Source organism: Geotrypetes seraphini, chromosome 16 (assembly GCF_902459505.1).
Source record: "Geotrypetes seraphini chromosome 16, aGeoSer1.1, whole genome shotgun sequence".
NCBI lineage: Eukaryota > Metazoa > Chordata > Amphibia > Gymnophiona > Dermophiidae > Geotrypetes > Geotrypetes seraphini.
The window spans coordinates 28944220-28970044 of NC_047099.1; the positions used below are offsets into that span (position 1 = coordinate 28944220).

Here is a 25825-nt window from a genome sequence, read left to right on the forward strand (position 1 = left end):
AAGTTTAAAATATAAAATAAAGGGAACAAATTCACAGTTACAATACAGACACAACATGATACATATGGGCAGATGGGGAGGATACATTGCATAAAATAAAAGAAAGGGGAGGTAAAAAAATAAAAGGGAAAAAAGGGAATCTTTAATGTAATGCCTGACATCTGAGGTTTGGAATAAAAAATTAAGTAGAAATCTCAAAAGCATCTCTGAAAGGAAACGTTTTAAGATTAGATTTAAAATTATTGAGATTTTTTCTTGTCTCAAGGTCAGAGGTAAAGCATTCTACAGTGTAGGAGCGGTTACAGAGAAGATTGTTTTACGTGTTATATCATAAAACAATTGGCGGACTGAAGGGACCGCTAAAAGATATTGTTGAGAAGAGCATAGTGTCCTAAGGGATTAGCCTCCTATCTATAAAACTATAAAACTTTAAAAGTGAGAAGTAGTATTTTCAAAGTAATCCTATGTGAAATGGGTAGCCAGTGAGCTTTTCTGAGGAATGGTGTTACATGGTCAAATTTTTTAGCGTTAAAACTAATTTTTTACAGAAGGGCTCTGAATGACTTGCAATCTCCTGATCTCTTTTTGAGTGATGACCTGGTAACATGAGTTACAATAATTTATGAGTTACAATAGATTCATCATTATCCTTCAACGACCACCTCAACTCCCTGATAAAAAAATGCTTTTGCAGCCTTCACATGCTGAGGAAAGTGAGATCCTGCTTCCACCAAAAACACTTTGCCGATCTCGTACAATCCATTATCCTCTCCAGATTGGATTATTGCAATTCCATTTACCTAAGCTTAACAAAGAAAAGCCTCCACAGACTCCAACTAATCCAGAACACCGCGGCCAAACTTATCTTCTCAAAAAGTAAATTTGACCATGTCACACCGCTCCTATCCAAACTCCACTGGCTTCCCGTTATTTCCAGGGTCTACTTTAAATGTGCCTGCCTAACCTTCAAGATCCTCCACGGTATCCTTCCTCCTTTTATCCCTCTATCCTGGAATTCCTCAAATCCAACCTCCACTAGATCCACTCAAAAATTAAAACTATCCTACCCCTCCTTAAAAGGCATCTCCCTTGTTGGTAAACTTGGCTCTTCCCTCCCTTTCAGAATCACTCAGCTCTGGAACAGTCTCCCTTCCCCTCTCCGCAATTTGAGCCCCCTTCTACCATTCCGTAAGCATCTGAAGACTTGGCTCTTCTCCAGAACGTAACCCCGTCCCGCTCCTGGCACTCTCACACCAACCTCTCTTCTCTCATACTTATATAATTCCACTGGAGTTCCGTTCCTTCCCTAACCATGTAAACCGTGTCGAGCTCCATCTGCGGAGATGATGCGGTATATAAACCCAAGATTTAGATTAGATTAGATTAGATTAAAGTTGAAATTACTAAAGAATGGATAAGAATATTGATTGAATTTGGATTAAGTAGTGATTTGAGAGATCTGATCATTTTTAGTTTGAAGAAACATTTTTGTACCACAGAGCTGATCTGAGATTTAAAAGATAGCGTGTTGTCCAGGATCATTCCTAGAATTTTAATGTGCTCCAACTGCAGTACCTATAGGGGCTAATTCTAGAAGGTAAACACCCTTTATAGAATCGCGCTCAGTGCTTAATTTTTTCAGCTCTGATTTTCCAGCATCAAGTAAAGAATTCACTCCAAAGGGGGCTAATTATCATGTGCTCAAAACTTATTTGAGCACAGAACAGTCACAAAATTGTGTGCTATAACTGTTCTAAGTCTGTGCAAAGCTGGAGCGGACTTTTTCGTATAGCAGTATCTTGCAAACTTTTTCAAGACTCAGCATACTAAACTCGGGGCCACGTCCGGAGAGCCTCTGGGCATACGTGGACGTCAAGATGAAAACATCACGCACATGTGTGATATCATCATGTGATATCATCATGACACATCCACGCATGCATGGAGGCCCTCGAGATGGGGCCCTGAGCTTGCTAACCCTGGGAGGGGGGAGAGGGTTAGTTTTTACAGCATCAGACGGTTTTATTAATATAAAAATTCACATTTCTTCCTGCATTTTCAGTCCAACGATGTAGGATTTGGGAAAATCCTGCATTCAAAGTGGGAACATTCAAGTAGCTTAAATATCTTTTGCAGGTTAACTTTATTTATGCACCTAAGTTTTTAAAAGGTTACTCACAAACTGAGTGGTGGGAAAAGCTATAAGTGTGAAATATAACTGAATGTCTTTCTCTTGGAGAACTCTGTAAAATAACCCTGTATTTTGCCCTTTCCTGGAAATTATTTTCCTCAGCTTTTGAGGTCACATTGTCATTCATCACTTAAATATTGTTATGGGAACACAGGATTTCAACCAGATTTTAGATCCATAACATGTTTAGAAGTTCTTTTTTATCCTCTGTTGAATTTGGTGAGATTGATATTATATTAATCTATCATTCCCTAGTCCGCAAGAGAGCTAGGCTAGTGTATCATCACATTTGACCTGCAATTAAAATGCAGCAGGGACCAAGTACAGAGACATTAATAGCAGTTTTCCTGAACCAGATGTCCATTTGGATCAAGAAACAAATCCCTGGAGTCAAGGGAGACAGCAGAAGAGCGCATTATTTAAGGAGAAACTCTGTATTCCTGCTTTTACTAGTCTGTGTCAAAGCAATGCTATGATAAAATTGTGACGATAGTGAGATTGGAGCTGGTGCGGAGAGAGTTTTGAACGACAAAATGATTCTGTGTCTTCTCTTTCTTGGATGGAGTAGGTCTCCGATGATGGTTTTGGCAGCAGTTAGCCGATGCCAGAGACCTGATTTTGGTCAGTTCCAGGGCTACTTTAAAGAAGGGGATCTGATTTTGGGTGGAATAATTCCAGTCAGTAATCCTTTAAGTAATAAGTTCATAGACTTTACAAGTAGCCGTGACCCCACTACCTGCCATTCGTAAGTACTATATTCATTTACCATTTTTCTTATCTTTTTAAAAAATATTTTTCTGAACCACCGATCCAAGACAATGTTCCATCAGTCGTGTGCAAAGATTAAAATCCATTAATCACGTGTAACAAGAGTACAAACTTTCACAATTTTTTATAATAAAACACACAAATCTATCTAGAAAACATACACTTCACAATATAGACATCTATAGAGTCCTGACGTACTAGATTCCAGATATTTTTGTGAATATTCTCAGACCTGTTAGCGGTTCTTTTAATTAAAAGCTACCTTAAAGAAGATACATATTTTATAAATGTGAGGGCCATTTTTAAAGTAAGAATTAGTTTGTTGTAAACTCATAACAATTTATTGTAATTCAAAAACTTTCTAATTACAGTGAAAATATGTCTTAAACTACTTTTCAATAAATATAATCCCCATTAACGTCCAAGCATTGTAGAGATCGGGAGACGAGCTTGACAATCCCTTCATTGTAAAAGTTTTCCTCCTGTCACTTGAACCAGTTGTTGACAGTTTCGCGGACACCTACTTTGGTCTGCATGTGTTTTCTGCCCAATAATTCCTTTAATTTTGGGAAAAGATGAAAGTCGGATGGTACCAGGTCTGGGCTGTATGGAGGATGGTCCAGTATCTCCCACCGAAACATCTGCAACAGTTCAGCTGTGTTTCGAGCAACATGAGGATGCCATTCTTTTCCATTTGTGTTCTGGTGTCAACATTCTTTGAACCCACCTCGCACAAATCATCTTTTTTTAAAAAAATTCTTTATTGATTTTCAAAACATCAACCGTGCAAAACACAAATATGTATACTTATAATAAATCAGGAAAAGCCTTACATACCTTACTTGCATACATGAGTAACCATTTTATCCCACCCATCCACCCAATAACTAAACAATAAAAAAATTAAAACATAGATTCTTTCAATAACCTTCCTTATTTAAAATAGTAATGTAAACCCACCCTCCTTCCACCCACCCTGGATGTATATACTCAAAATTAAAATAGAAATAGCCACCCTCTCCCACCCTTTCACCCTTCCCTGGATGTGTGTGGAAATCAACATAAATTAAAGTAAAAACAACGGACAACTACAGTGAAGTAATAAAAGATGTCAACGGGCCCCAAACCAATTTAAATAAATTACTATGTCCCAACATGTCAGCATTAATTTTTTCATACCTATAGCTGGAGCATAAACTCACCCACCAAAACGGAAAATTAAGGGCCACCTCCTCACAGAAATCTTCTTGTAGTGAAGGCGATCAGTGACAATTTTTGTAAACAACAGAATGAACAACATAAGAAATAGCCGCATGAAGCTCATCAATTGTGAATCGCCTGTTCTGCTGAATGTGTGCATTAATTGCAATTTCTAAGTCTTTGGGGTGACAGAGGGCGTTTGGATCTTGCTTCATCATTCACGTTTCTTCTCCGTTCTTTAAACAACCGACACCATTTCCATACATTTGCCTCATTCATTACACCTTCAGCATACACTTCAATTAGCTGTCGATAAATTTCAGCTGGGCGAATGTTCTTTGTATTTAAAAAACGAATCACCGTTCGTACCTGACAATTGGAGGGATTGATGGTTAATAAAATACCCCGGTCTTCCAGTCTCACTAGGTCCTCTTGCAATTTTTCACAATCCTCTTACGATTTAACAATTTTGAACAACTTTGTGTCATCAGCAAATCTAATTATCTCACTAGTTATTCCCATCTCTAGATCATTGATAAATATGTTAAAAAGTAGCAATTCCAGCACAGACCCATGGGTAACCCCACTATTTACCCTTCTCCATTGAGAATATTGACCATTTCAATCCACTTTCTGTTTTCTGTCTTTCAACCAGTTCTCAGTCCATAAAAGGACATTAGCTCCTATCCCATGACTTTCTATTTTCTTCAGAAGTCTTTCATGAGGTACTTTGTCAAATGCTTTTTGAAAATCCAAATACACAATATCAACCAGTTCAGTTTCTTCTCCTTTAGTCCAGATCATAAAAATATCTTACGATGCAATCTTTATTTTTATACCGACAATACCTCCGTGAAATTCACAGCAGTTTACATAAATAATTATGAAGATACAACTGATTAAATAATATTATAATATTTAGGAATTAATAACAAATTCATGAAATATATAGGTCTTTAGGCCTTTTTTTTTAAATCTTAAAATTAGATTGCTGGTTAATATTAGTCGGTAAAGTTTTCCATAATTTTGCTCCTTGATACTCCTTTGTGGAGTTAAAAGATCTATTATATCTCTTTTTTTTCTTCTTTTTTTAATATCTTTATTCATTTTAAATCCAAAAATAAGTGCAACATATTTTACAGACATTTTACACTTTGACAACACGTAAGTTCTTTCAAATTATATTTATGACAAATACCGACCTCCCCCCTTAAACACACCCAACAATTGTACTCTAATTAAAAATAACTCCCCACCCCCCTCCCACATATTCTTAATGACTGGATACCGATAAGTGTCATTATTTCTCAGATTCAAAGATGGATTATTAAAAAAATTAAAGAGTTGAGGCATATAATCTGGAGTTTCTCCAAAACGTGTTTTAAATAGTATAGAAGAAAATCTGTCCATTTCAATTCGATTCTTTAGTTTATATACCATTTCATTCCTCAAAGAGGGCTCAACTCAGTTTACAAATATTAAAAATCAAAACAAAGAAGGGATCAAGTTTGACAGTGTAATTTTCCTAAGTAAGGTGAAACCTTATCACTTTTCTTCAATCTGAAGAGTAATCTAATGCCTGTATTCTGTAGAGTTTGGAGGTTATTTTTATTTTAAATTTTGGACAATCTAGGAAGGTGACATTGCAGTAGTCCAATTGAGACAAAACTATAGGCAGAATTGATAATTCTCTAAATACTGTATTTTTTGTACCATAAGACATACCTGACCATAAGACGCACCCTAGATTTAGAGGAGGAAAACAAGAAAAAAAATATTTTTCATACTTAAGTTACCCTCATCACAACCTCACCAGAACTACTTTCTTCTAAGGAATCTTCTTGAGGTCTCATCCAATTAAACAGATGTAATAGTACATAGGCGCACTGAAATTTTGGTGAGCTTAACTGTGAGTTTAACATTGTACAACACACATATCTGCATTGTGCTCACAGACACATGTATATGCTGCAGAGTCAGCAATTGGTAAAATAAAGGATAACCTTATCTTCAATGCACAGCTTGTTACACCCACCCTCTACGCACCCATTCTTTCTCTCTTATAGGTCCTTTTACTAAGGTACGGTAGCCGATTTAGACTATAATGGGCACGTTAGCATTTAGCGCATACTAAATCAATTAGCGCATCTTTGTTAAAGAGGGGGATTACTAGGTGTTAGTTCTTTTATTAGTTTGAATAATTTTTTTGTGTGTCACAGATATCTTCCCCAATAAGTTTAGAATAATAATCCTTTCTTGTAACTTTTATTAACCTTTTGTAGAAGGAAATCTTTTTTCTCCAAAGTGCTTTTAAGTCTTCAGTTGAATGGGTTATAGGGATAGGAGTAGAGGTAGGTTATAGAAATAGTCAGGGACCACTGCTCAGGCAATAGGCCTGATGGACCGCCGCGGGAGCGGACCGCTGGGCGAGATGGACCTCTGGTCTGCCTCAGCGGAGGCAACTTCTTATGTTCTTATGAATGGTTTTTTTGTGGTGTTTTTTTTTTACTATGCTTCATACCTGATCACTCAAGCCTTTGAAACCATTGCCCTCTAAATCTGTCCAAATCATAAGATTAACTTTGCTAACAACCTTGGAGCAACTGTGCTGAATTTTCACAAGATCCAGTCCTGCATCTTAACTTCAGCTCCCAAAGCTGCCTGATTTCTGATGCCATTTTGAATTCAATGAAGTCATTAGTTGGAAAATAAAGACTAGCTTAAGGTCCTCCTTGGAAACAGCAAGCATGACTGCAGGTTAGGACTGAATGTATGCTTGCAAGTGAGTTACAATAGTGGAATAATCGGAGGTACCACAGTTCAGAATTATCTTTGGTGATTCTCAATGCCATAAAAACATAAGGTACTGCAGAGTATAGAAATGAATGGTAGGTTTTAGTATTCGTAAGCAAGTGTTCCTGAAGATCAAGATTATAGCGAATTAGAATATCATTGCATAGTTTATACTTCTAATGATATCTTTACTTGCTCACAGAAGTTCCATCCGTTACATTCGACATCTCTTGGCCTTTTATTATGCCATTGAGAAGATTAATCAAAATGTGGAGATCTTACCCAATATCACCCTGGGCTTCCATATCCATGACTCCTGCTCTGATGCTTGTTTTTCACTGTGTGGGGTTCTAAGCATATTGTCAGGAGAAGAAAACCCACTTCCTGGCTATACATGTCATCGGCTGGGCCATGTTGCAGGTTTCATTGGAAGCTTCCCTTCAGGTCTATCACATGTAGTTGCCAGACTCACAGGGATCTACAGATACCCACAGGTGCTGAATGAACCAGTCTTTATGTATAATCTCTAAATTTTTCCTCTGTTTATTTTTCCTTCTTCTTCTGTCTTGTATTGGCTTGGAGTATTGCTGGTGGTTTCTTGGTTTGATAGCTTGCTGGAATAATATAACAACTGTAAGAAATCACCACTTATTTTTTTGGAAATCATGACTCTCTGAATAATCTTATAGTGAACACCAATGAGACATTTGCCTGGGATGCGACAAAAAGACCCTCAGAAGAAACTGACAAGAATAAGCTAAATTTGTCTGCAGGGAACTGACTAGATCAGGGGTGGGCAACTGCGGTCCTCGAGGGCTGGAATCCAGTCGGATTTTCATGAGTTCCCCAATGAATATGCATTGAAAGCTGTGCATGCATATAGATCAAGCTGTGCATGCATATAGATCTCATGCATATTCATTGGGGAAATCCTGAAAATCCGACTGAATTCTGGCCCTCGAGGACCGGAGTTGCCCACCCCTGAACTAGACCTTGCCCTGCCTATATAGAGTTCCATTAAAGCTATGGTGAATTTTTCTTTTAATTTTACTTCACACAGCTTTGAATAACATTAAGAGTTTTATAGTATTTGTTTGTTTGCTTGTTTTTGCTTATCTTCTCTGATTGTGTCACTGGCCTGAGCTAAGCCAGACTTGCATCAATTTATCTCTCTTTCATCCAGAGGAAAAAACACTTTTAAACTTCAAGTCTTGCTTTAGCTTACTTCAGCTTTAACATGTAACACTGAAATATTTCACTGGTTTTAATCACTTTATAAAACAAGTGCATGGGATCTATAAGCCCTGATTGATCCTGATCTGATATGGAGTGCAGATTCGTAGTAAGATTTTTCCTAATATTGATAACCTTCTCTATAAAGTAGGTAGCAAGTTCCTGGGCAGTGGGCAGGGTATTAGTTATTTGGTTTTGTTTTTTGGTAATTGATTTTAAAATAGAGTAGAACGTAGAGACGTTTTTGTCTTTCAAAATTAGACCTGAGTAGTATTTCATTTTTACCTGATTTATTTTTAGTTTATATAGATTAGAATGCTCTTTATATTTTTCAAGGTTGATCTGGGTCTTATCTTTTCTCCACCTACGTTCAAGGGATCAAAGCTGTTTTTTTAATAAGAACAAGATCTACCGTAAACCAAGGATTTAATTGTTTTTGAGTGGAAATGAATCTTATTTGAGTCGATGCAAACTCATGTAATAGACGCTTTGTGGATAAATTCCATTGGAATAGGAGATCGTCCAAGGAGGTGGCCTTTAGGTCTGAAAACTGAGGTAATTGAGTCTGAAGACAAATTGTTGAAATTTCTGTATTTAACGGCATGAGGAATTTTATGCACTTTGTAAAGTGAAGTTATGTGTGTTATAGGGACTAAAAAGTGGTCTGACCATGGAACTGGGAGGCAGTTGCAGAAGAAGGAATTAAAACCATATCAATTGTCTGTCCTGCTTGGTGCGTTGGGACTTTTAGTAATGGACAGAAATCAAGTTGGTTGACGTAAGATAAAATTTCTTTAGTATAAATATTGCTAAGTTCGTCGAAATGAATATTAAAGTCACCTAAAATCAACGGATTAGTAGAGGAAGATCCAAAATCAAACAAAAGTGATTATAATTGAGTAAAATTTTCTCGATTAATTGGGCGGGTAAATAAAGGAGAAGCACGTCTAACTTTGGTCTAGTCTGAATAGCGAATTGTAAGAATTCAATGGAAGAGTTTGCTGGGGAGTATTCAGTGCCTAATGCTATCGAGTCACGATAAATAACTGCTAAACCTCCTCCACGTTTAAGGCGGCGATGATTGGTTCAGTACGGTTCTGCTTAGCGTTATGAGACGTCTGGATTTCCCCGGAAATGTCCTCCTTTTGGGGACATGTCCAGGGATCTGGACGGCTTTTCAAAACCCAGCATTTTGCCAGGGTTTTGAAAAGCTTCCGGCATCTGCGAACGTGTGGATGCATTGCAGTGACCTCACGTGTACTCGCTTTGCATGTGTGCATGTGTGTGACGCCATCATATCGCATCTGCGCATGCGCAGATTCCATCCCGACGCATGAACAGGTTAAGGGGGGTGGGGCTGGGGCAGAATGGGGTGGGTTGCAGACGGAACAGGGCGGATCTGGGGGCGTGGCTTCTTTGGAGCTATGTTTGCACTCTGGCTTCCTCTGGATTTGGCTACAGGCTGCTTCTGAAACTGCTCTGCCCTGTTGCTAGAGCAACCTCCCTTTTCTCTCCCTGCAGTGTGTTAATGAAAGTCAGCCCCAGGTATATCTCTCCCCCTGGTTGGCTGTGTGCTACTCAAGGCTCTAAACTAGTGTGAACCAGATCTTTGCCTGCCATTCAAGGTAACTCCTTGGTACGCCTCCCTTTATAAACTATCAGTTTTCAGGTCAAGCCTTTTACTATCCATTTTGATTCTTCTTCAGCTATCTTCAATTCAAAACCTTATGGAGGGCACAACTTTTCCGATCCCAACAATCTGGGGCAACAGACCAACGAAAGAGGGTGACTTAATATCATTCCGACCTTCTACATATACAGAAATTCCTTTAACTACTTCAACTATAAACCAATCAACAAACATAAATTTAGGTTTAATTCATGTAAGATCTATTAAAAGCAAATTTCATATAATTAAAGATACAATACAGCAATCTAATTTAGATATCCTTAGTATAACAGAGACCTGGATTACTACCGGAGACGAGGCATATCTCTCTTTCGCATGCTCCTTAGGATTTTCATACATTTATAACCACCGGATTGGCAGGAAGGGAGGTGGCTTAGCTGTGATTTTTAAACACTCATTATTACTTAAAGTAGACCAATCACCTACTGGAGCACTTATTGAATTCCAACATTTTAAAGTAAATACTTCTCTACCGACAGACTTCCTGAAAAGAAGGATTACTAGAAAGAAGATTAAACTGTGGCTTCTTCTCACCGTTTTTCTTTCAATCACAGTTTACTGGGTATGGTAACTTGTATGGCTTTTGACTTGTTAGTTTTTCAATTAGATCTTTATCGGAAGCTTCCACCCCCCCCTTTTTTATTTCGTATCTTTTTATTATCTGTATCTGTTTGGGGGGCTTTAAAACATTCTACATGGCTTTGCTAATATGCTTAATTTTATACTCGGCAGGAGTACAGAGTTTTATGTATGGCTTTAATTCCTGAAATTTTAAATTCAAAGTTATTTTAATTTCTTTGTATTGATTAGCTTCCCAAGTATACACCTTTATAGGACCCCCCAGGGTATGTATTCTTCATTCGTTTTGTTCCATACAGTTTCTTTTTTGTCTTTCCAGCTTATTTAAATACAAGTATTCACAGATCATTTGTTTAGCATGATCTTCGCACGTATCATTTTTATAATATATTTAAGTTCTTCACTTCACTCTGCATTTTGCATAGACTCAAATATTTTCTACCCTTGCCACGATTTTTCATCAACTCATTTTCTTTCGTGCCACTCACATCACTGTGTCTTTTATCACACATCTTTTATATTTTTTCCATGTTAGATATCATTCACAGTCTCATATCTCATCACCACTACCATTCATAAGTTACATGCATTCTTAATGTACCCCTCATTATTTATAGGACCCCTGAAGAAGACTTTTTGTCGAAACACGGACCGTGTTGGGTCCTGTTTCCCTAGCGGACTAGGTCCTTTAATTTTTATGTGGATGGAATTATTTTATGTGGATGATTTTGGTGCACTTGGTTTAGACCAGGGGTGGGCAACTCCGGTCCTCGAGGGCCGGGTTTTCAAGATTTCCCCATGACTATGCATTGAAAGCAGTGCATGCAAATAGATCTCATGCATAGTCATTGGGGAAATCCTGAAAACCTGACTGGATTCTGGCCCTCGAAGACCGGAGTTGTCCACCCCTGGTTTAGACTGTACAGGGATCTGTGCACTTCTGCTGGGCTTTGTGTCTGACACTGTCTTTTGCAGGATTTCCTCCATGCTTGCAGAATCTTCCCTGTGACAATACATAGGTGTGTGTCATATGTGTGTAAATACTAGTATTCTATTACTTCTGAATGGATTAATTTGAGTATCAAGTTATAGAATGTGGGTGTTATTTTTTTCTGTATGACATTCTATTAGATTATTTGATGGATTCACTGTATAAACTTTTTCTACCAAATCTCTAATGAAAGCGTTAAAATCTGAAAACATATTAACTCCTTTATTTATTTATTTTAAATCCTAGATCAGTTATGGATTTACAGAAGCATCACTAAATGACCCGGTTGAGTTCCCATTCATTTATCACACGTATTATTCTCATTTCCATGGCATAATTCAGCTTCTGAGATTTTTTGGATGGAGTTGGGTGGGGATTGTCACCTCATATGATGAGAATGATGAAATACGCAGCGAGGAGCTGAAAATGGAAATTATCAGGAGTGGGAGCTGTGTAGAATTTTTGGAATCAATGCCGAATTCTTTGATGTACATACAAAATAAAGAAAGAATACAACAGATTTCTGACCGGATTTACAATTCGAAAGCCAATGTGATCATTTTGCACAGTAGTAATGATGACATGAGACATGTATTGTGTGTCTATGGCTTGAGAATTAATGACAGCAAACTGTTGATCTTCTCCGTGGAGTTCTCGTCCATTCAGAACATATATTCCTTCAGAGTCCCTTTTATCTGTTATAGATTCAATCTTTCCCTAATGTTTACAATCCCTACAGGAAATATTCCAGGGTTTAAGCATTTCCTCCAAAATCTCAATGGCTCCACATTCCAGGAGCCATCTTTCTTACAACCTCTGTGGGGAGGTGCCTTTTATTGTGACTTGCTCCATAAGCGTAAATTTATGAAAGTAAGAAATTGCACAGGCCAGGAGACACTGTCTGAACTACATCCTGCAAGGTTTAGTGTGGATCATTTTCAGTTCTCTTACAATATTTATAATATGGTCTATGCTCTGGCTCATGCTTTACACAACATGTACACTGCTAAAACCCATCTTGAGGAGGATCTTAACATGGAATTTAGACCATGGCAGGTAAACCTTCCAAATTCATTTTCTCTAGGAAGTGTAAAGTACTCTTTACTGTATTGGGAACAAGATTCAAGCTGAATTAGTTGGCTGCTGACTAGTGGAGTTGCATGATCTGGGCTAGCTGATAATATTCAGAGGTACTTAACCAACTAAGCGCCAAACACAGAGTTGGATATGTTGGGGCATTCCAGGGGTGGAGAAAGCAATTAGCTGCATAAGTGCTGATATTAGGCAAACAGGATTACCACATAATAATCTGTCCTACCATCATGCAATAACCCATGGGCACTTAAGAGATGAATATTGACTTAAGTGGCTACATCTTTGCTGACTTAGAACTAACTGGATATTCAAGACAGAAGTCAGGACAGTTCCTGGCTTTGAATGTCCAGGAATAACACCTTCAGCAATGAGCAAAACCCTCATGAATTTTGACCGCATTCTTACTATATATTGAGGAGTATTATTGTACATGAAACAAACCTCAGAAATCGATTTAATTTGAATCACTATTTTAAACTGGCTACAAATGAAAACCAAAAAAGAATCTGAATTCATTATGGGATGCACCGGGGAGGGGGCCTAAGGATGCGCTCCTGCCCAACGAGTGCAGGCCGCAGGAGCTGGGGCGGGGCTAGGGGGGACTGGATTTTCCAAACAGTAAATCTGGTAACCCTACCTATGTGCACATAATTCACACTCTTAAAAAGAGGGAGCACTATTAATTACACTCATTGGAAATGAACAAAAATTGCAAATAGAATACATTATTTCAGTGTTCTGATCCCTAGCTGCTGGGTGTTATGGGGGAGGGGTGAGAAGGACCTCAGAATAACTTCTGCCTAGGATGCCACAAACATGGAAAGAGTAGAATTAGTGGAAGCCTGAACCTTACTTGTTGTACAATGAATTATAAGAGATCTATACATAAGAAAAAAAATATCTAACCAGTATTTACCTTTTTAGTTCAACCGGTACCTTAAGGAGGTTCGTTTTAAAGCCCCAGATGGACAAGAGATCTTCTTTGATGACAAAGGACGTGCTCCAGTTCACTATAACATCATACAGTTGTTTCTGTTACCCAATGGGTCTTTTGCAACAATCCATGTTGGAAATTTTAACCTATCAGCTCCCAGAGACAAGCGACTCTTTGTGAACCAAACTGCCATAAAATGGAATACTCCCTTTAACCAGGCCTGACATGAATTATTCTTATTATAATAGAGTTTATAGCTTAGAAAAAGCAGGGGACAATAAGGACTTGTTAAAATTTGAATTCACATGTTTTATAGTTACACAACACTCGTAAATATTGTTGTCTTTTCTTGAAATATTCAGCAGTGGATATTCAAGCCATTGCAGGAACCATCTTTAAGCTGCTCACCACTGTGGTCTGAGTTAGAGTTACAAGATTTCACTCAAGCAAAATCCGGGTGACATAGTTCACTTTCGATAGATCATTCCAGCAATGCCAAAAAGAGCAAAATGCTGAGCAGCCTCACATTATGATCCGGCAACGTATGCAATAGGCCGTGATAACCCGATATGACAATGCATAAACTTAAAGGTTCCTGTAAGTCCAAAATTGTAGTAATGGTTTCCCAGACTGTTAGGTGTGTACAGTTATAGATCATATGCATTAATGTGCCTTCCTGTGAGTTACAGCTCTTTTTTCATATTGTTCTTATTTGATGTTATGATTGACTTTTATTTTGCTGTTTTTGCTTCCCTACATTTCTCCATAAAATTATTTTCATTCATTTGAACACTGTCACACGTCAATGCCTCCATATGATATTAATACACATTCTTTCAAATGCTTCCACAAGCAATGTATTTATCAGTGCTTTCTTGAACTCTTGTAGATCCAAAAGTGCTCTCAATGCTCTTGTCAGTTTGTTCCAAAAGAGCACCCCTGGAATCGAAATTGTGGATACCCTTGTCTTCTTGCAATGCATTAGCATACAATCACTGCTAATCTGTGCTGGCACTGCCAACACTTTGACCTTGGACTGCCGCTTAATATCTGGGCTTGGTCTGCTCCATAGGATTTCACTAGGCAAAAGCCTTTCCCGCCTGGTTAAACCCTTTAGAATATTGTCTCCTCAGACTAGGGTTACCAGATGTCTGGATTTCCCCGGACTTGTCCTCCTTTTGAGCACATGTCTGGGGGTCCAGATGGCTTTTCAAAACCCGGCACTTTATCCGGGTTTTGAAAAGCCTCCTCAAGAGATGACGTCACGTGCACATGGCGTGATGTCATGGCATGGCATCTGTGCATGCGCAGACTTCCTCCCTGCCTAAAAAGAGCAAGCAGCAGGATGTGGGACTAGGGTGGGACTGGGATTAGGGCATTATGGGGTGGGGATGAGCAGAACTGGGTGGGCCTGGGGGCCTGGTCTAGAGGTCTGGATTTTCCGATTGGAAAATCTGGCAACCCTACCTCAGACCATAGATTTTTTTGTGAACTAGTTTTCATATAGCTGTAGTGCGACAGCTCAGAAATGTTGTATTTACTGGGGAAATTTAAGGACCTTTTACCGTGGACCGGATGAGGTAAATGCTCTGATGCTCATTCAATTCCTATGAGCATCGGAGCATTTACCTCACCGACTAGGGTAAAAGGCTCTACCGCAGCTTAGTACATCAGAAGTATTAGAAGCAAATATAGCTGGCAATCTCTCTTCTAGAGAGAGGCATCTGATGAATGGGGAATATGACATTCTTTCTCAATTCCTCTCCTTAGATCCTCCGCTCTGTGTGCTCTGAGAGCTGTGCACCTGGACACAGGAAAGTTCTTGATCGTGAGAAGCCGGTCTGCTGCTTTGACTGTGTCCCTTGCTCTGTAGGGGAGTATTCGAATACAACAGGTAGACAAAACATTATAGCTAACCCCTCTTCAAACCCCCTTTCTATTGTTTGTTCCGTTTTTGTTCTCTTTACTTTTAAAATAGTGTAGTTCTTGCCTTTTTTCCCTTTTGTCCCTTTAAGTCTTTGTATGTTTGTTTTCAAGTTCAAGTTTTATTTAAAATTTGATGTTCTGGAAACATCAGATAAAGATTTGGTTAAACCAGCAACTCTTTTACTATCTGTGGCTTTGTTGCCGGATAAAGATTGGATTTTGAAATTGTTTTTTAGGAACAAGAGTAAGGAGTTTCTGGGTTTGAAAATTCAAATGTTTCCAGATGTTAGTAGAGAAACTCAGAATCGTAGACGTCAGTTTCTTTTGTTGAAAGCAGGAGTTACACAGCTGGGTGGTATTTTCTTTTTACGTTTCCCATGTAAATGTATAGTAAGATATCGAGATAATAAGTATGTGTTTTTTGAGCCATCTCAACTTACAGCTTTTCTGACACTGAAACGTCTGGAAAAAGAGGGTATAACAACAACTACCACAATAACAACTAAATAATTGTTGGACTTGGTAATAGAATAATTCCTCAAGTCAGACACATGATACTGTTCTTTATTATATAGAATTTAAATTGATTCCTTAAAAGTTCACTCTTATATATATCTTGGATCACATAATTATTGAGGACTTGAGATTGTCCGATTTGAATTTTGTTCTTATTATGTTAATGATTTACTTATTACTTTGTGTTCGATCTGACAATCTTTCTGTACAAAATGTTTTGATTTTGTTAAAATTTTTAAAATGATAAATAAAGAATTAAAAAAAAAAAAAAAAATTTGATGTTCACACATTGTCATTATTTCAAAGCGTATTACAAATCTATACGTGTTAGTTATAACCAGTTGTATTTTCGGATACTGTAAAATTTTTAACTACACACGCACACCGGCGTCCTATACAGAATCGCGTCTGCCTTAAGGAACAGACGTATAACAACACACACACACACAATTTGCTAACTGGTGCCCATGTCACTGGCACTAGTTAGAGAATTGTGCCTGCCTGATCGAGGGGTCCCTTGCTATCAGCTGCTCACTCCAAGGGAATTCCCATTCAGCCGAGCCGGTAGGCGGCTTTGGGGGAGGCCTGCTGGCTCAGCTGATCAGGGATTTTCTTGCTGCGATCAGCTCAGTGGCCGTGTTTATTTGAAACGTAGGCCAGCATTTGAATTGTAGGCCAGTATTTTAAATGTAGGGCTGCTTAAGTTTACCCAAGGCCACTTCTAGACAAAACCACGCTCAAGCCCAGCTCTGGGCAAGCTTTAATTATTCATAAGCATCTCCCTAGACCCACAACAAACGTCTACAGTATAGGCATCCTGCCTTGTATTTTTTTTATCTGTGTCCCTGACAGCGGTAGGACGCCTACCGTTGCCTATAATCAGGATGCCTGTTTATAGAATCAACCCCTTTTATGTCTAATCACAAATCTATTTAGGTACAAACATCCCCAAAACCTTTACCTGAAAAGTTGACCAGATAATACATGTAGCCTGACAGTCAAACCCATCTATATGAGCTAGTGTTTCCTTCTTCTTCAAAACTCTGATTTATTGATATGAAAAATGTTCACAAAGTAATCTTTAATATATGTTATATTCCATAGATGCAGAGGACTGCATGAGGTGCCCTGAAGATCAGTGGCCTAGTGAAAAGAAGGATGAGTGTCTCCCAAGAGTCATTGACTTCCTCTCCTATGATGAACCCTTGGGCAAAGCTTTGTCTTCCTTTTCAATTATCTTAGCCATCATCACCGCCCTAGTGCTGGGAATCTTTATTAAATATCAGGAAACACCAGTAGTGAAAGCCAATAACCGGAACCTCAGCTACATCCTCCTCATCTCCCTCCTGTTGTCTTTTCTCTGCATCTTTATATTCATTGGGCACCCTGGAGCAGTGACCTGTCTTGTCAGACAATCTGCTTTTGGGATAATATTTAGCACCGCTGTTTCTTCTGTGCTGGCAAAAACTGTTACTGTCGTCATCGCCTTCGGTGCTACCAAACCAAGCAGCAAGTTAAGAAAATGGGTGGGGACAAGAGTCTCCAGTTACATAGTCCTTCTCTGCACTTCTGGTGAAACTGTGCTATGCACGGTTTGGCTGCTCATCTCTCCTCCATTCCCTGAATATGACACCCAGTCTGAAACTGGGAAGATGATACCTCAGTGTAATGAGGGGTCCATCATTGCTTTTTATAGTATGATTGGGTACATGGGCTTTTTGGCTCTTCTAAGTTTCACTGTGGCTTTCCTAGTAAGGAAAGCGCCAGATAGTTTTAATGAGGCCCAGTTTATCACTTTCAGCATGCTGGTCTTCTGCAGTGTCTGGGTGTCCTTCATCCCGGCCTACCTGAGCACCAAAGGCAAATACACGGTGGCCGTGGAGATATTTGCCATCCTGACTTCCAGTGCCGGACTACTGGGCTGTATATTCATCCCTAAGTGCTACATTATTCTGCTCAGACCTGACTTGAACACGAGGGGGCATTTAATTGGAAAACAACATCCCAAAAATGCTACATGAGAGGTGGCCTTGGTGCTTCTGGCCCCCCTTAAGAATGGCCCAAAAGCCTTGAGGCTAGTTTTTAAAGGAAGGTGTGTATTTCCTGCTACCAGTAAATATATGCCTTTCTTATCCATACATTTTCAACCACTATACGGATAGTATCAGGCTCAAAACTGTTTAATAGGCCCTATAGTATCTACCTAGTTAGGGTTACCAGTGGTCCGGATAGCTTTTCAAAGGTGGTCACTTTGTCTGGGTTTTGGAAAACTTCTATCAAATCGCCCATCGGGCAGGAGGGCATCCATGCAAGCCCAACAAGAGCAGGCAGCGGGGGCGGTGCTGGGGTCGAGGCTAGGGCGGGCTTAGGGGCAGGGCTGGGGCATAATGGGGTGGAAATGGGTGGAACTAGGCAAGCCTGGGGGCAGGTCTAGGTGGGTCTGGATTTTCAAAACGGAAAATCTGGTATCCCTATACCTACTGAAAGGGTAAAGGAATGACAAAGTGAAGGTGACACCCAAGAATTATTCAGACAGCAGCAATATTCCAGCACTCTTGCATAAGAACATAGGAATTGCCATCTCCGGGTCAGACCCTGGATCCATCAAGTCCGGTGATCCGCACACGCAGAGGCCCCGCCAGGTGTACCCTGGCATAGTTTTATTCCCCATATCACTGTATGCTTCTCAAGGGAGATGTGCATCTAATTTACCCTTACCCGTATCACTCTATGCCACTCTTAAGGAGATGTGCATCTAGTTTACCCTTAAATCCTAGAATGGTGGATTCTGCAATTACTTCCTCTGGGAGAGCATTCCAGGTGTCCACCACTTTCTGATATTCGTCCTGGACCTGTCCCCCCTCAGCTTCAGTCTATGTCCTCTTGTCCGTGTCACATTGGACATTGTAAGTAACTGTCCTGGGTGCCTCTCACCCTCGCTACGCCACTGTGCACAGAATTAACGACTGCCACCAGCTTGTATTCATTTTTGGATAAGTGGTCAAAGAAGATCACTGAGGGGATTTTTGCATTGCAAAATTTTAAAAGGAGAGGCTGGTTTGAACCAATTCCTCATTCATCCTAGTCATTTTTAGTAGGAGACCATTCCTCTAGAGATGGAGGAAGACAAGCTCAATGTATGTGCTTTGGGATGAAGAACAGACAGAACACGCACTTCGCAGACGCCAACACGATTTACTTCTGACATTAGCTCAGCAGTAATCTTTACTACTAGCGAGTCATCGGTACTTGTTTGTCCCCTGAAGAAGGCATTTCATATTGCTGAAATTGAGATCTTGGTTGGGATCTTAGGTCACTTTATTAAGTATATCAAACTCAATAATATTAAGGAGTTAAATAGTAATTACTTGTGTTAATAAGTCAATTTCATGAAAATACTCCACAAGTTATAGAACCAATATATATCTAAAAAACACAATATGCTGTGTAATAGTAATAAATATTCATTACAATAAGTAACCAGACTGAGGCTTTTTTAATGTGAATAAACATTCCTATTAGTTGATTACAGACATCTCGCTTACCTTTTACTCGTGTTCTCTGTGTCACAGGAACATGCTTTTGTCAAATTCTCTGAAGGTTTTTGTCCCAATGGTGAAAGAAAAAACACCCCCTCCCCTCTGCGCCCACACACACGCAAAGTGCATTTTAACGGAATCCTGGATCGGTAGCATGGAATATTGCTACTCCTTGGGCATTGGCCACCATGACAATGAGCTACTGGGCTTGATGGACCATTGGTCCACCAGTAAGGCTATTTTTATTTTCTTATTACCATCTAATAGTATCTGTAGGTAGAAGATCTAGAAGTAAACAATTCCTCTTTGAGTACTCATCGTAAACTGTCAGATTCTTTTTATCACCAATGTGGTTTAGAGCTCCAAGAAGTGTTACTGTTTCCCTTCCCTCCTCCAGTCCCTTCACAGTGCTTTACAAGTGTTTCCTATCTCAATCATAACAAAATGGTATGAATGGGTAAGAAAAATGCTATAGATCTGGCTTGCAAATGGATTGCTATCTAATCTAATCTAATCTTTAGGTTTGTATACTGCATCATCTCCACGTTCGTAGAGCTCGACGCGGTTTACAGTAGGAGAAATAGGAAGGAACTACAACAGAGGGTTAGAGGTAGAAGTGTGAAGAAAATTTAGAGGACTTGGGATGCCAAGATATAAGAGTTTCCTTGATTCCTAAGTTGGAGGGAGACTTACATTTTTTGAGAAAAGCCAGGTTTTCAGATGTTTGCGGAAAACTTGGAGAGAGCTCAAGTTCCGAAGAGGGGAGGTAAGGTTGTTCCAGAGCTCAGTGATTTTGAAGTGGAGGGAGGTCCCTAGCTTTCCTGTGTGGGAAATGCCTTTTAGCGAGGGGAAGGATAGTTTTAATTTGTGGGAGGATCTGGTGGTATTAGGGTTTGAGGAATTCCAAGAAAGAGGGATAAAGGGAGGGAGGATACCATATAGGATTTTGAAAGCTAAACAGGCGCATTTATGCTATGCTTGCTCCGCTTGGGAAAAGAATGGAAACTGTATTTAAGTTGATGAATAAACGTTGGTGATTACTAACAACTGGATCACAGGCGTATTTTTTTCAATAGGGAGGGTGGATTCGTATTCCACCTAACTTGTGTTCATTGTACTATCCCAAGTGTTTGCATTAGGAACGCGTAAATGTGCTCGACAACTTTACATTTGTTTCCACTTTATATTGGTAAATGAATGTCTCTCTGTTGGCTCTGTGTGGTCTCAAAACTTGAATCGCAAAACCTACAAGGACGATTCTGAAAAGCGGACGCCAAGGCCTTCTTTTACTAGGATGCGCTAACCGATTAGCACGCGCTAATCGATTTAGCGCGCACTAAACGCTAACACGTGCATGTTAGTCTATGGACGTGTTAGCGTTTACTGCACGCCAGTTCGATTTGCGCACCCTGGCAAAAGAGGGGCCAAGTTAGCAGCCAAAATATAGCATACTGAGTGCAAATAATATAATAGCATCTGGGCCCCAAAATTCTGACTCACCTACGTTGACATTTATGCATCAACCTTATATGCAATAATAGTACGTACAACACCCTTCCACTAAACAACACATTCTTCAGAACAGAGGACAAAAAAAGGGCTTGGTGACACTATCCCTGTCAATACAAAGGCTGGATAGACAAGTTAAATACCCAATGCGAAGGTAAAAGCCGCAGAACCCCACCCACACCACCCTGAATAGAACAAAGGCTCTCTTTTACAAAGGCGCGCTAAGCGTTTTAGCATGGATTTAGCGCGCGCTAAATCAACACATGCGCTAACCGCTAACGGGTCCGTTAGTGTTAGTGTTTAGCGCTCGCTAATATTTAGCACGCGCTAAAAAGCTTAGCGCGCCTTTGTAAAAGAGGGGGGTAAGTGTGGGAAAATTACCTGGGGTAAGTTGACTCATCGGCATAACAAAAAAAACCTTCTACATTGAGAATTGTCAAAGCCTTGAGCAATGCAGGGAGTGATACTAATCTTATGCTATAACACTATAAAGTCAATGTTATCTTTGATTAAGCAAGCATAAAGAAAAAAATATACTTATCCCACGCTGAGGTGGGTATATGGAGTAAGTATCACATCGACGCGGTGCCCAGCGTTTCGCCGGAGACGGCTGCCTCAGGATGTGCAAACTCCAGCGGAGCCGCTCAATTCTCCTCTGCTCCTACGCGGCCTCCCTCAACCTTATATATCTGCTCTGCTCCTTACATGTGTAACTTATAGTAGCTTTATACCTCTCGATAATCCCACGCCCCACCAACTTGCATTTCCCTTTGCAGTTGAGTAATTGCCATGTAATTGCCAATGTAGGCACCATTTGGTGTGTGACTGCATCCATCACATCCAATGTGGTGCATATTTTTTCTACAACAGATTATAAGAACATAAGTATTGCCTCTGCCGGGTCAGACCAGGGGTCCATCGCACCCAGCAGTCCGCTCCCGCAGCGGCCCTCCAGGTCCTTGACCTGTAAGTTCCCTCCACCTGAATTGTTTATGCCCTAATCCTGAAGTAACTTCTATCTATAGAAGTTAGGGTGACGCCTTTGAACCGTAAACTTTTCGAGCCCCTCTTACACTCAAGATCCAGTCTACGACCAAGGCCCACTCTGACCTCGATGAACGTCGGTTTGATCCTTACCTATTGTTTTAACCCTTTTATGTTCTCTTTTCTCAAATCATTGTACTTCAACACCTTACCCAACGTCTTCGGTATGTCCACCCTTGTCTTCGTTAGAATGTACTACATATATTACTTCACTTGAGGAATCCTGAATCTACCATTCCACATCTATTGGACTTGATAGATTTGGCAAATTTTCGGGTTATAAAATAAATTGGAGTAAATCGGAGGTGTTTCTTTTGAATGTACATTCCAATAAAGGATTATTTGACACATTCCCTTTCCTTTGGAAGGAAGAGGGGATAAAGTATTTAGGTATTATGATTCAAAGAACAATAGAAGACACAATGACAGTAAATGAAAAATCTTTATTGCTGAAAATCAAGGAAATGTGTGAGCAATGGAACCTGTTACATCTTTCTTGGGGGGGGGGAGGGGGGAGAGTCCAGACTGTAAAAATGATGATTCTTCCTGTAGTTTGTTATCAAATGAGTATGTTGGCAGTTTATTTTCCGGGGTCCTTTTATAAAAATTTAAATAGCATCCTTATGAAATTTATTTGGCTGTGGAAAAAGCTAGAATTGCTTTAGTATCTTTACAGAAACCAAATGCGGAGGGTGGGATAAATTATCCAAGCTTTTATCATGCGGCAGGGTATGTATTGGATCCTTCCTGAAGTCTTAGAACATCTTCCGGATTGGCTTTATTTGGAATGGCAACTCCTGTCTCCGTTGCGTTTGAGTCACGTGTTGAGTATCAGGATGCCTAGGTTTTTAGAAGGACAATAGAATTCTAGTTTCCACGTGGCAAACATTAAAATTTATAAATAATTTAACACTGATTCCGATTCATCAATCCACATGCCAGTCCCTATGGTTGAACTCCAAGATTCAAGTGGGCGGATATAAAATCTTCTGGAAGCATTGGATGCAGGCAGGTATACGTACGTTGGATGATGTGATGTCAAATGGAAGGATGCTTGAGTTTTCAATCTTTCGGTATTTCTAAGTCTCAAACATTTAAATGGTTGCAGCTGAAGCAAGCCATTCAGAAGGGGTTCCCTGAGTGGCGTAATTTAAAAGATCAGTATAGCTTGCCGATCCTGTGCTTCCAGATGGATTTCCTGGGACATTAGGCTGCCCAGTGGTATAAAAAGCCAAAAACTAGTCTTAAGCATATTTGGAGTATTGAGACAAAGCAGCGGATTTCTGCTTCTCAATGGCCACAAATTTGGAATTGGAGAATGAGATGTACAGCATCAGCATCTATGAGACAGACTTGGTTTTCTTGTTACATAGATCTTTTTGGACCCCGGTTAGGTTGCAAAGGTTGGATAGTGCTAAATCATTGGATCATTTGCTATATTTTTGTCCCTTGATACTCAAATTTTGGAAATCCATTTGGGGTCAAATTATTAAGAGATTGGAAGTTCCACTATCGCTATCATATGATATAATATTGTTTGGAACGATATTATTCCCTAAGGAACCAATTAATGCAAATCAGAATAAATTGCTGTTCATCATGACAGGAGTAGCCATGCAGCTGATAATGAAAAATTGGGAAAATTGGGAAAACTTAAATTACAGATTTTGGTGGGAATCTTTGTGTCAGATTTATAAGTTTGAAAACAATTCTTTATAGAGGGGACATCACAGCAAATTCAAGGAAATTTGGGGCCTCTTAACAAAATATTGTAAGATATGAATGAGAATTACTAATATTATTTCCCTTTGATTCATGAAAGATTATTATACATATCCAGGAGGGGTGGGGGGAGGGTTAAGGTGGGAAGGGGATTAAACAGCTGTATATTATGTATTTTTCTCCCTCTTGGGAAAATATTTTTGTAACTTTAAGCCCTCATGTTCACTCCATATGTTTCATAGTATGTCAATTTTGTTTTGTATGTCTTATTCCTTTTATTTAAAGTAGTATTAAGATACTGTTATTTTACCCCTTTAATGTTCAATACTATAATATTTAACAATGTTTGTTATATTTTGTTAATCGCTTAGTTTGTAATAAGCTATACATCAAATAAAATTAAACTTGAAACTTGAAACTATTAGTACAGGGTGCTGTATGCTATGTTACTAGACATAAGAACATAAGAAAATAAGCAATGCCTCTGCTGGGTCAGACCTGAGGTCCATCTTGCCCAGCAGTCCGCTCACGCGGCGGCCCCAAAAGGTCCAGGACCTGTGCAGTGATCCTCTATTTATACCCTTCTATCCCCCTTTCCAGCAGGAAATTGTCCAATCCTTTCTTAAACCCCAATACCATACTCTGCCCTATTACGTCCTCTGGAAGCGCATTCCAGGTGTCCACCACACGCTGGGTAAAGAAGAACTTCCTAGCATTTGTTTTGAAGCTGTCCCCTTTCAGTTTTTCCGAATGCCCTCTTGTTCTTATATTTTTTTGAAAGTTTGAAGAATCTGTCCCTCTCTACTCTCTCTATGCCCCTCATGATCTTGTAAGTCTCTATCATATCCCCTCTAAGTCTCCTCTTCTCCAGGGAAAAGAGCCCCAGTTTCTCCAATCTCTCAGCGTATGATTCATATGTGAGCCAAATATAGGATAATGAAGCCATTGTGACATCATTGATGAATTTGGCTCTTAGGCACTGATGGAATGAGGCATTATGACATCAGAATCTCAGCACCAATTGAACCAATTAAAAATGTAAGTTAGGTGTCTACAATGGTAGATATTTTTGATCTAGGCACTTACCTTAGTGCCCAGGTCTATAAATGAAGCCTAACTTAATAGTTGCTAGTAAAAATAGCACCTACCCCCTTCTCAATCATTGATAGACACCATTTGTAGAATTGCACTCCTTAGTGCCCAGGTCTATAAATGAAGCCTAACTTAATAGTTGCTAGTAAAAATAGCACCTACCCCCTTCTCAATCATTGATAGACACCATTTGTAGAATTGCACCTACCGGTGCCTAAATTGACTTAGGCACCAGTAGGCATCAAGATATTAGGCGCCAGTATAATAAGTTAGGGTTTTCTTGGCCAAATATAATGGCACCTAAGGTAGATGCCTACCAACACCTAACTCAAATTAGGCATTAGTAGGTGTCCTAGTTTTAGGTCCCAGTATATTAGGCCTACCAACACCTAAGTCATACCACTCCTATTTTTCATCCTTAATCAAGCCTACTCTGTGGGTAGGTGTGGGTTGACTTAAGTGCTGATAGGTGCCGCTCCAAGTTCTTTCCCTCCCTTTACAAAATCGTGTAAGCGGTTTTTAGCACCGGCCAACACACTGAATGCTCTGCGCTGCTCTGAAACTCATAGGAACTCTGTGAGCATCGGAATATTCAGCGTGCCGGCTGGTGCTGATTAGCATATTGCACCGTACTGCACCAGTCTCGCTCTTAGGTGTTTAGGAATAATGACAAATGGCCATATATTACCAGTCCAAATATTGTTCATTACTATTATCCATAAAATCCACTTTCAAAAGGCATGTGGGCATGGGAGACCCCCCCCCCCCCAGGTATGTAAATTGCACCTCTCCTGAAGCAAAGGTCTCCAAATAATCAATACTGGTGTGTTCCTTTATACCTTCACACTGACTAGTATGACATCACTTCTCATTGGCCAATCAACCAACAGAGGCTGTCCTTAGGTTTTTTTGAACAAAGAAAATTCCTCTTAACATAGGAAGTTTTACAGATCATATTTTTGTTTACATCAATTTCTGAATATGCATAAAACATTATAATATA

General features: G+C 39.5%; 1 protein-coding gene across 1 annotated transcript in view; it reads left to right on the forward strand.

Moving 5' to 3' along the window:
- LOC117349788 (vomeronasal type-2 receptor 26-like) overlaps positions 1 to 17937 on the forward strand; it is a 31610-nt gene extending 13673 nt beyond the window's left edge. The window contains exons 3-5 of the mRNA XM_033923381.1: positions 11692 to 12501; positions 15245 to 15368; positions 17021 to 17937. Of these exons, the coding sequence (XP_033779272.1) occupies positions 11692 to 12501; positions 15245 to 15368; positions 17021 to 17937 (1851 nt within the window). The remainder of the gene's footprint in view (positions 1 to 11691; positions 12502 to 15244; positions 15369 to 17020) is intronic.
- Positions 17938 to 25825: the final 7888 nt, after the last annotated feature.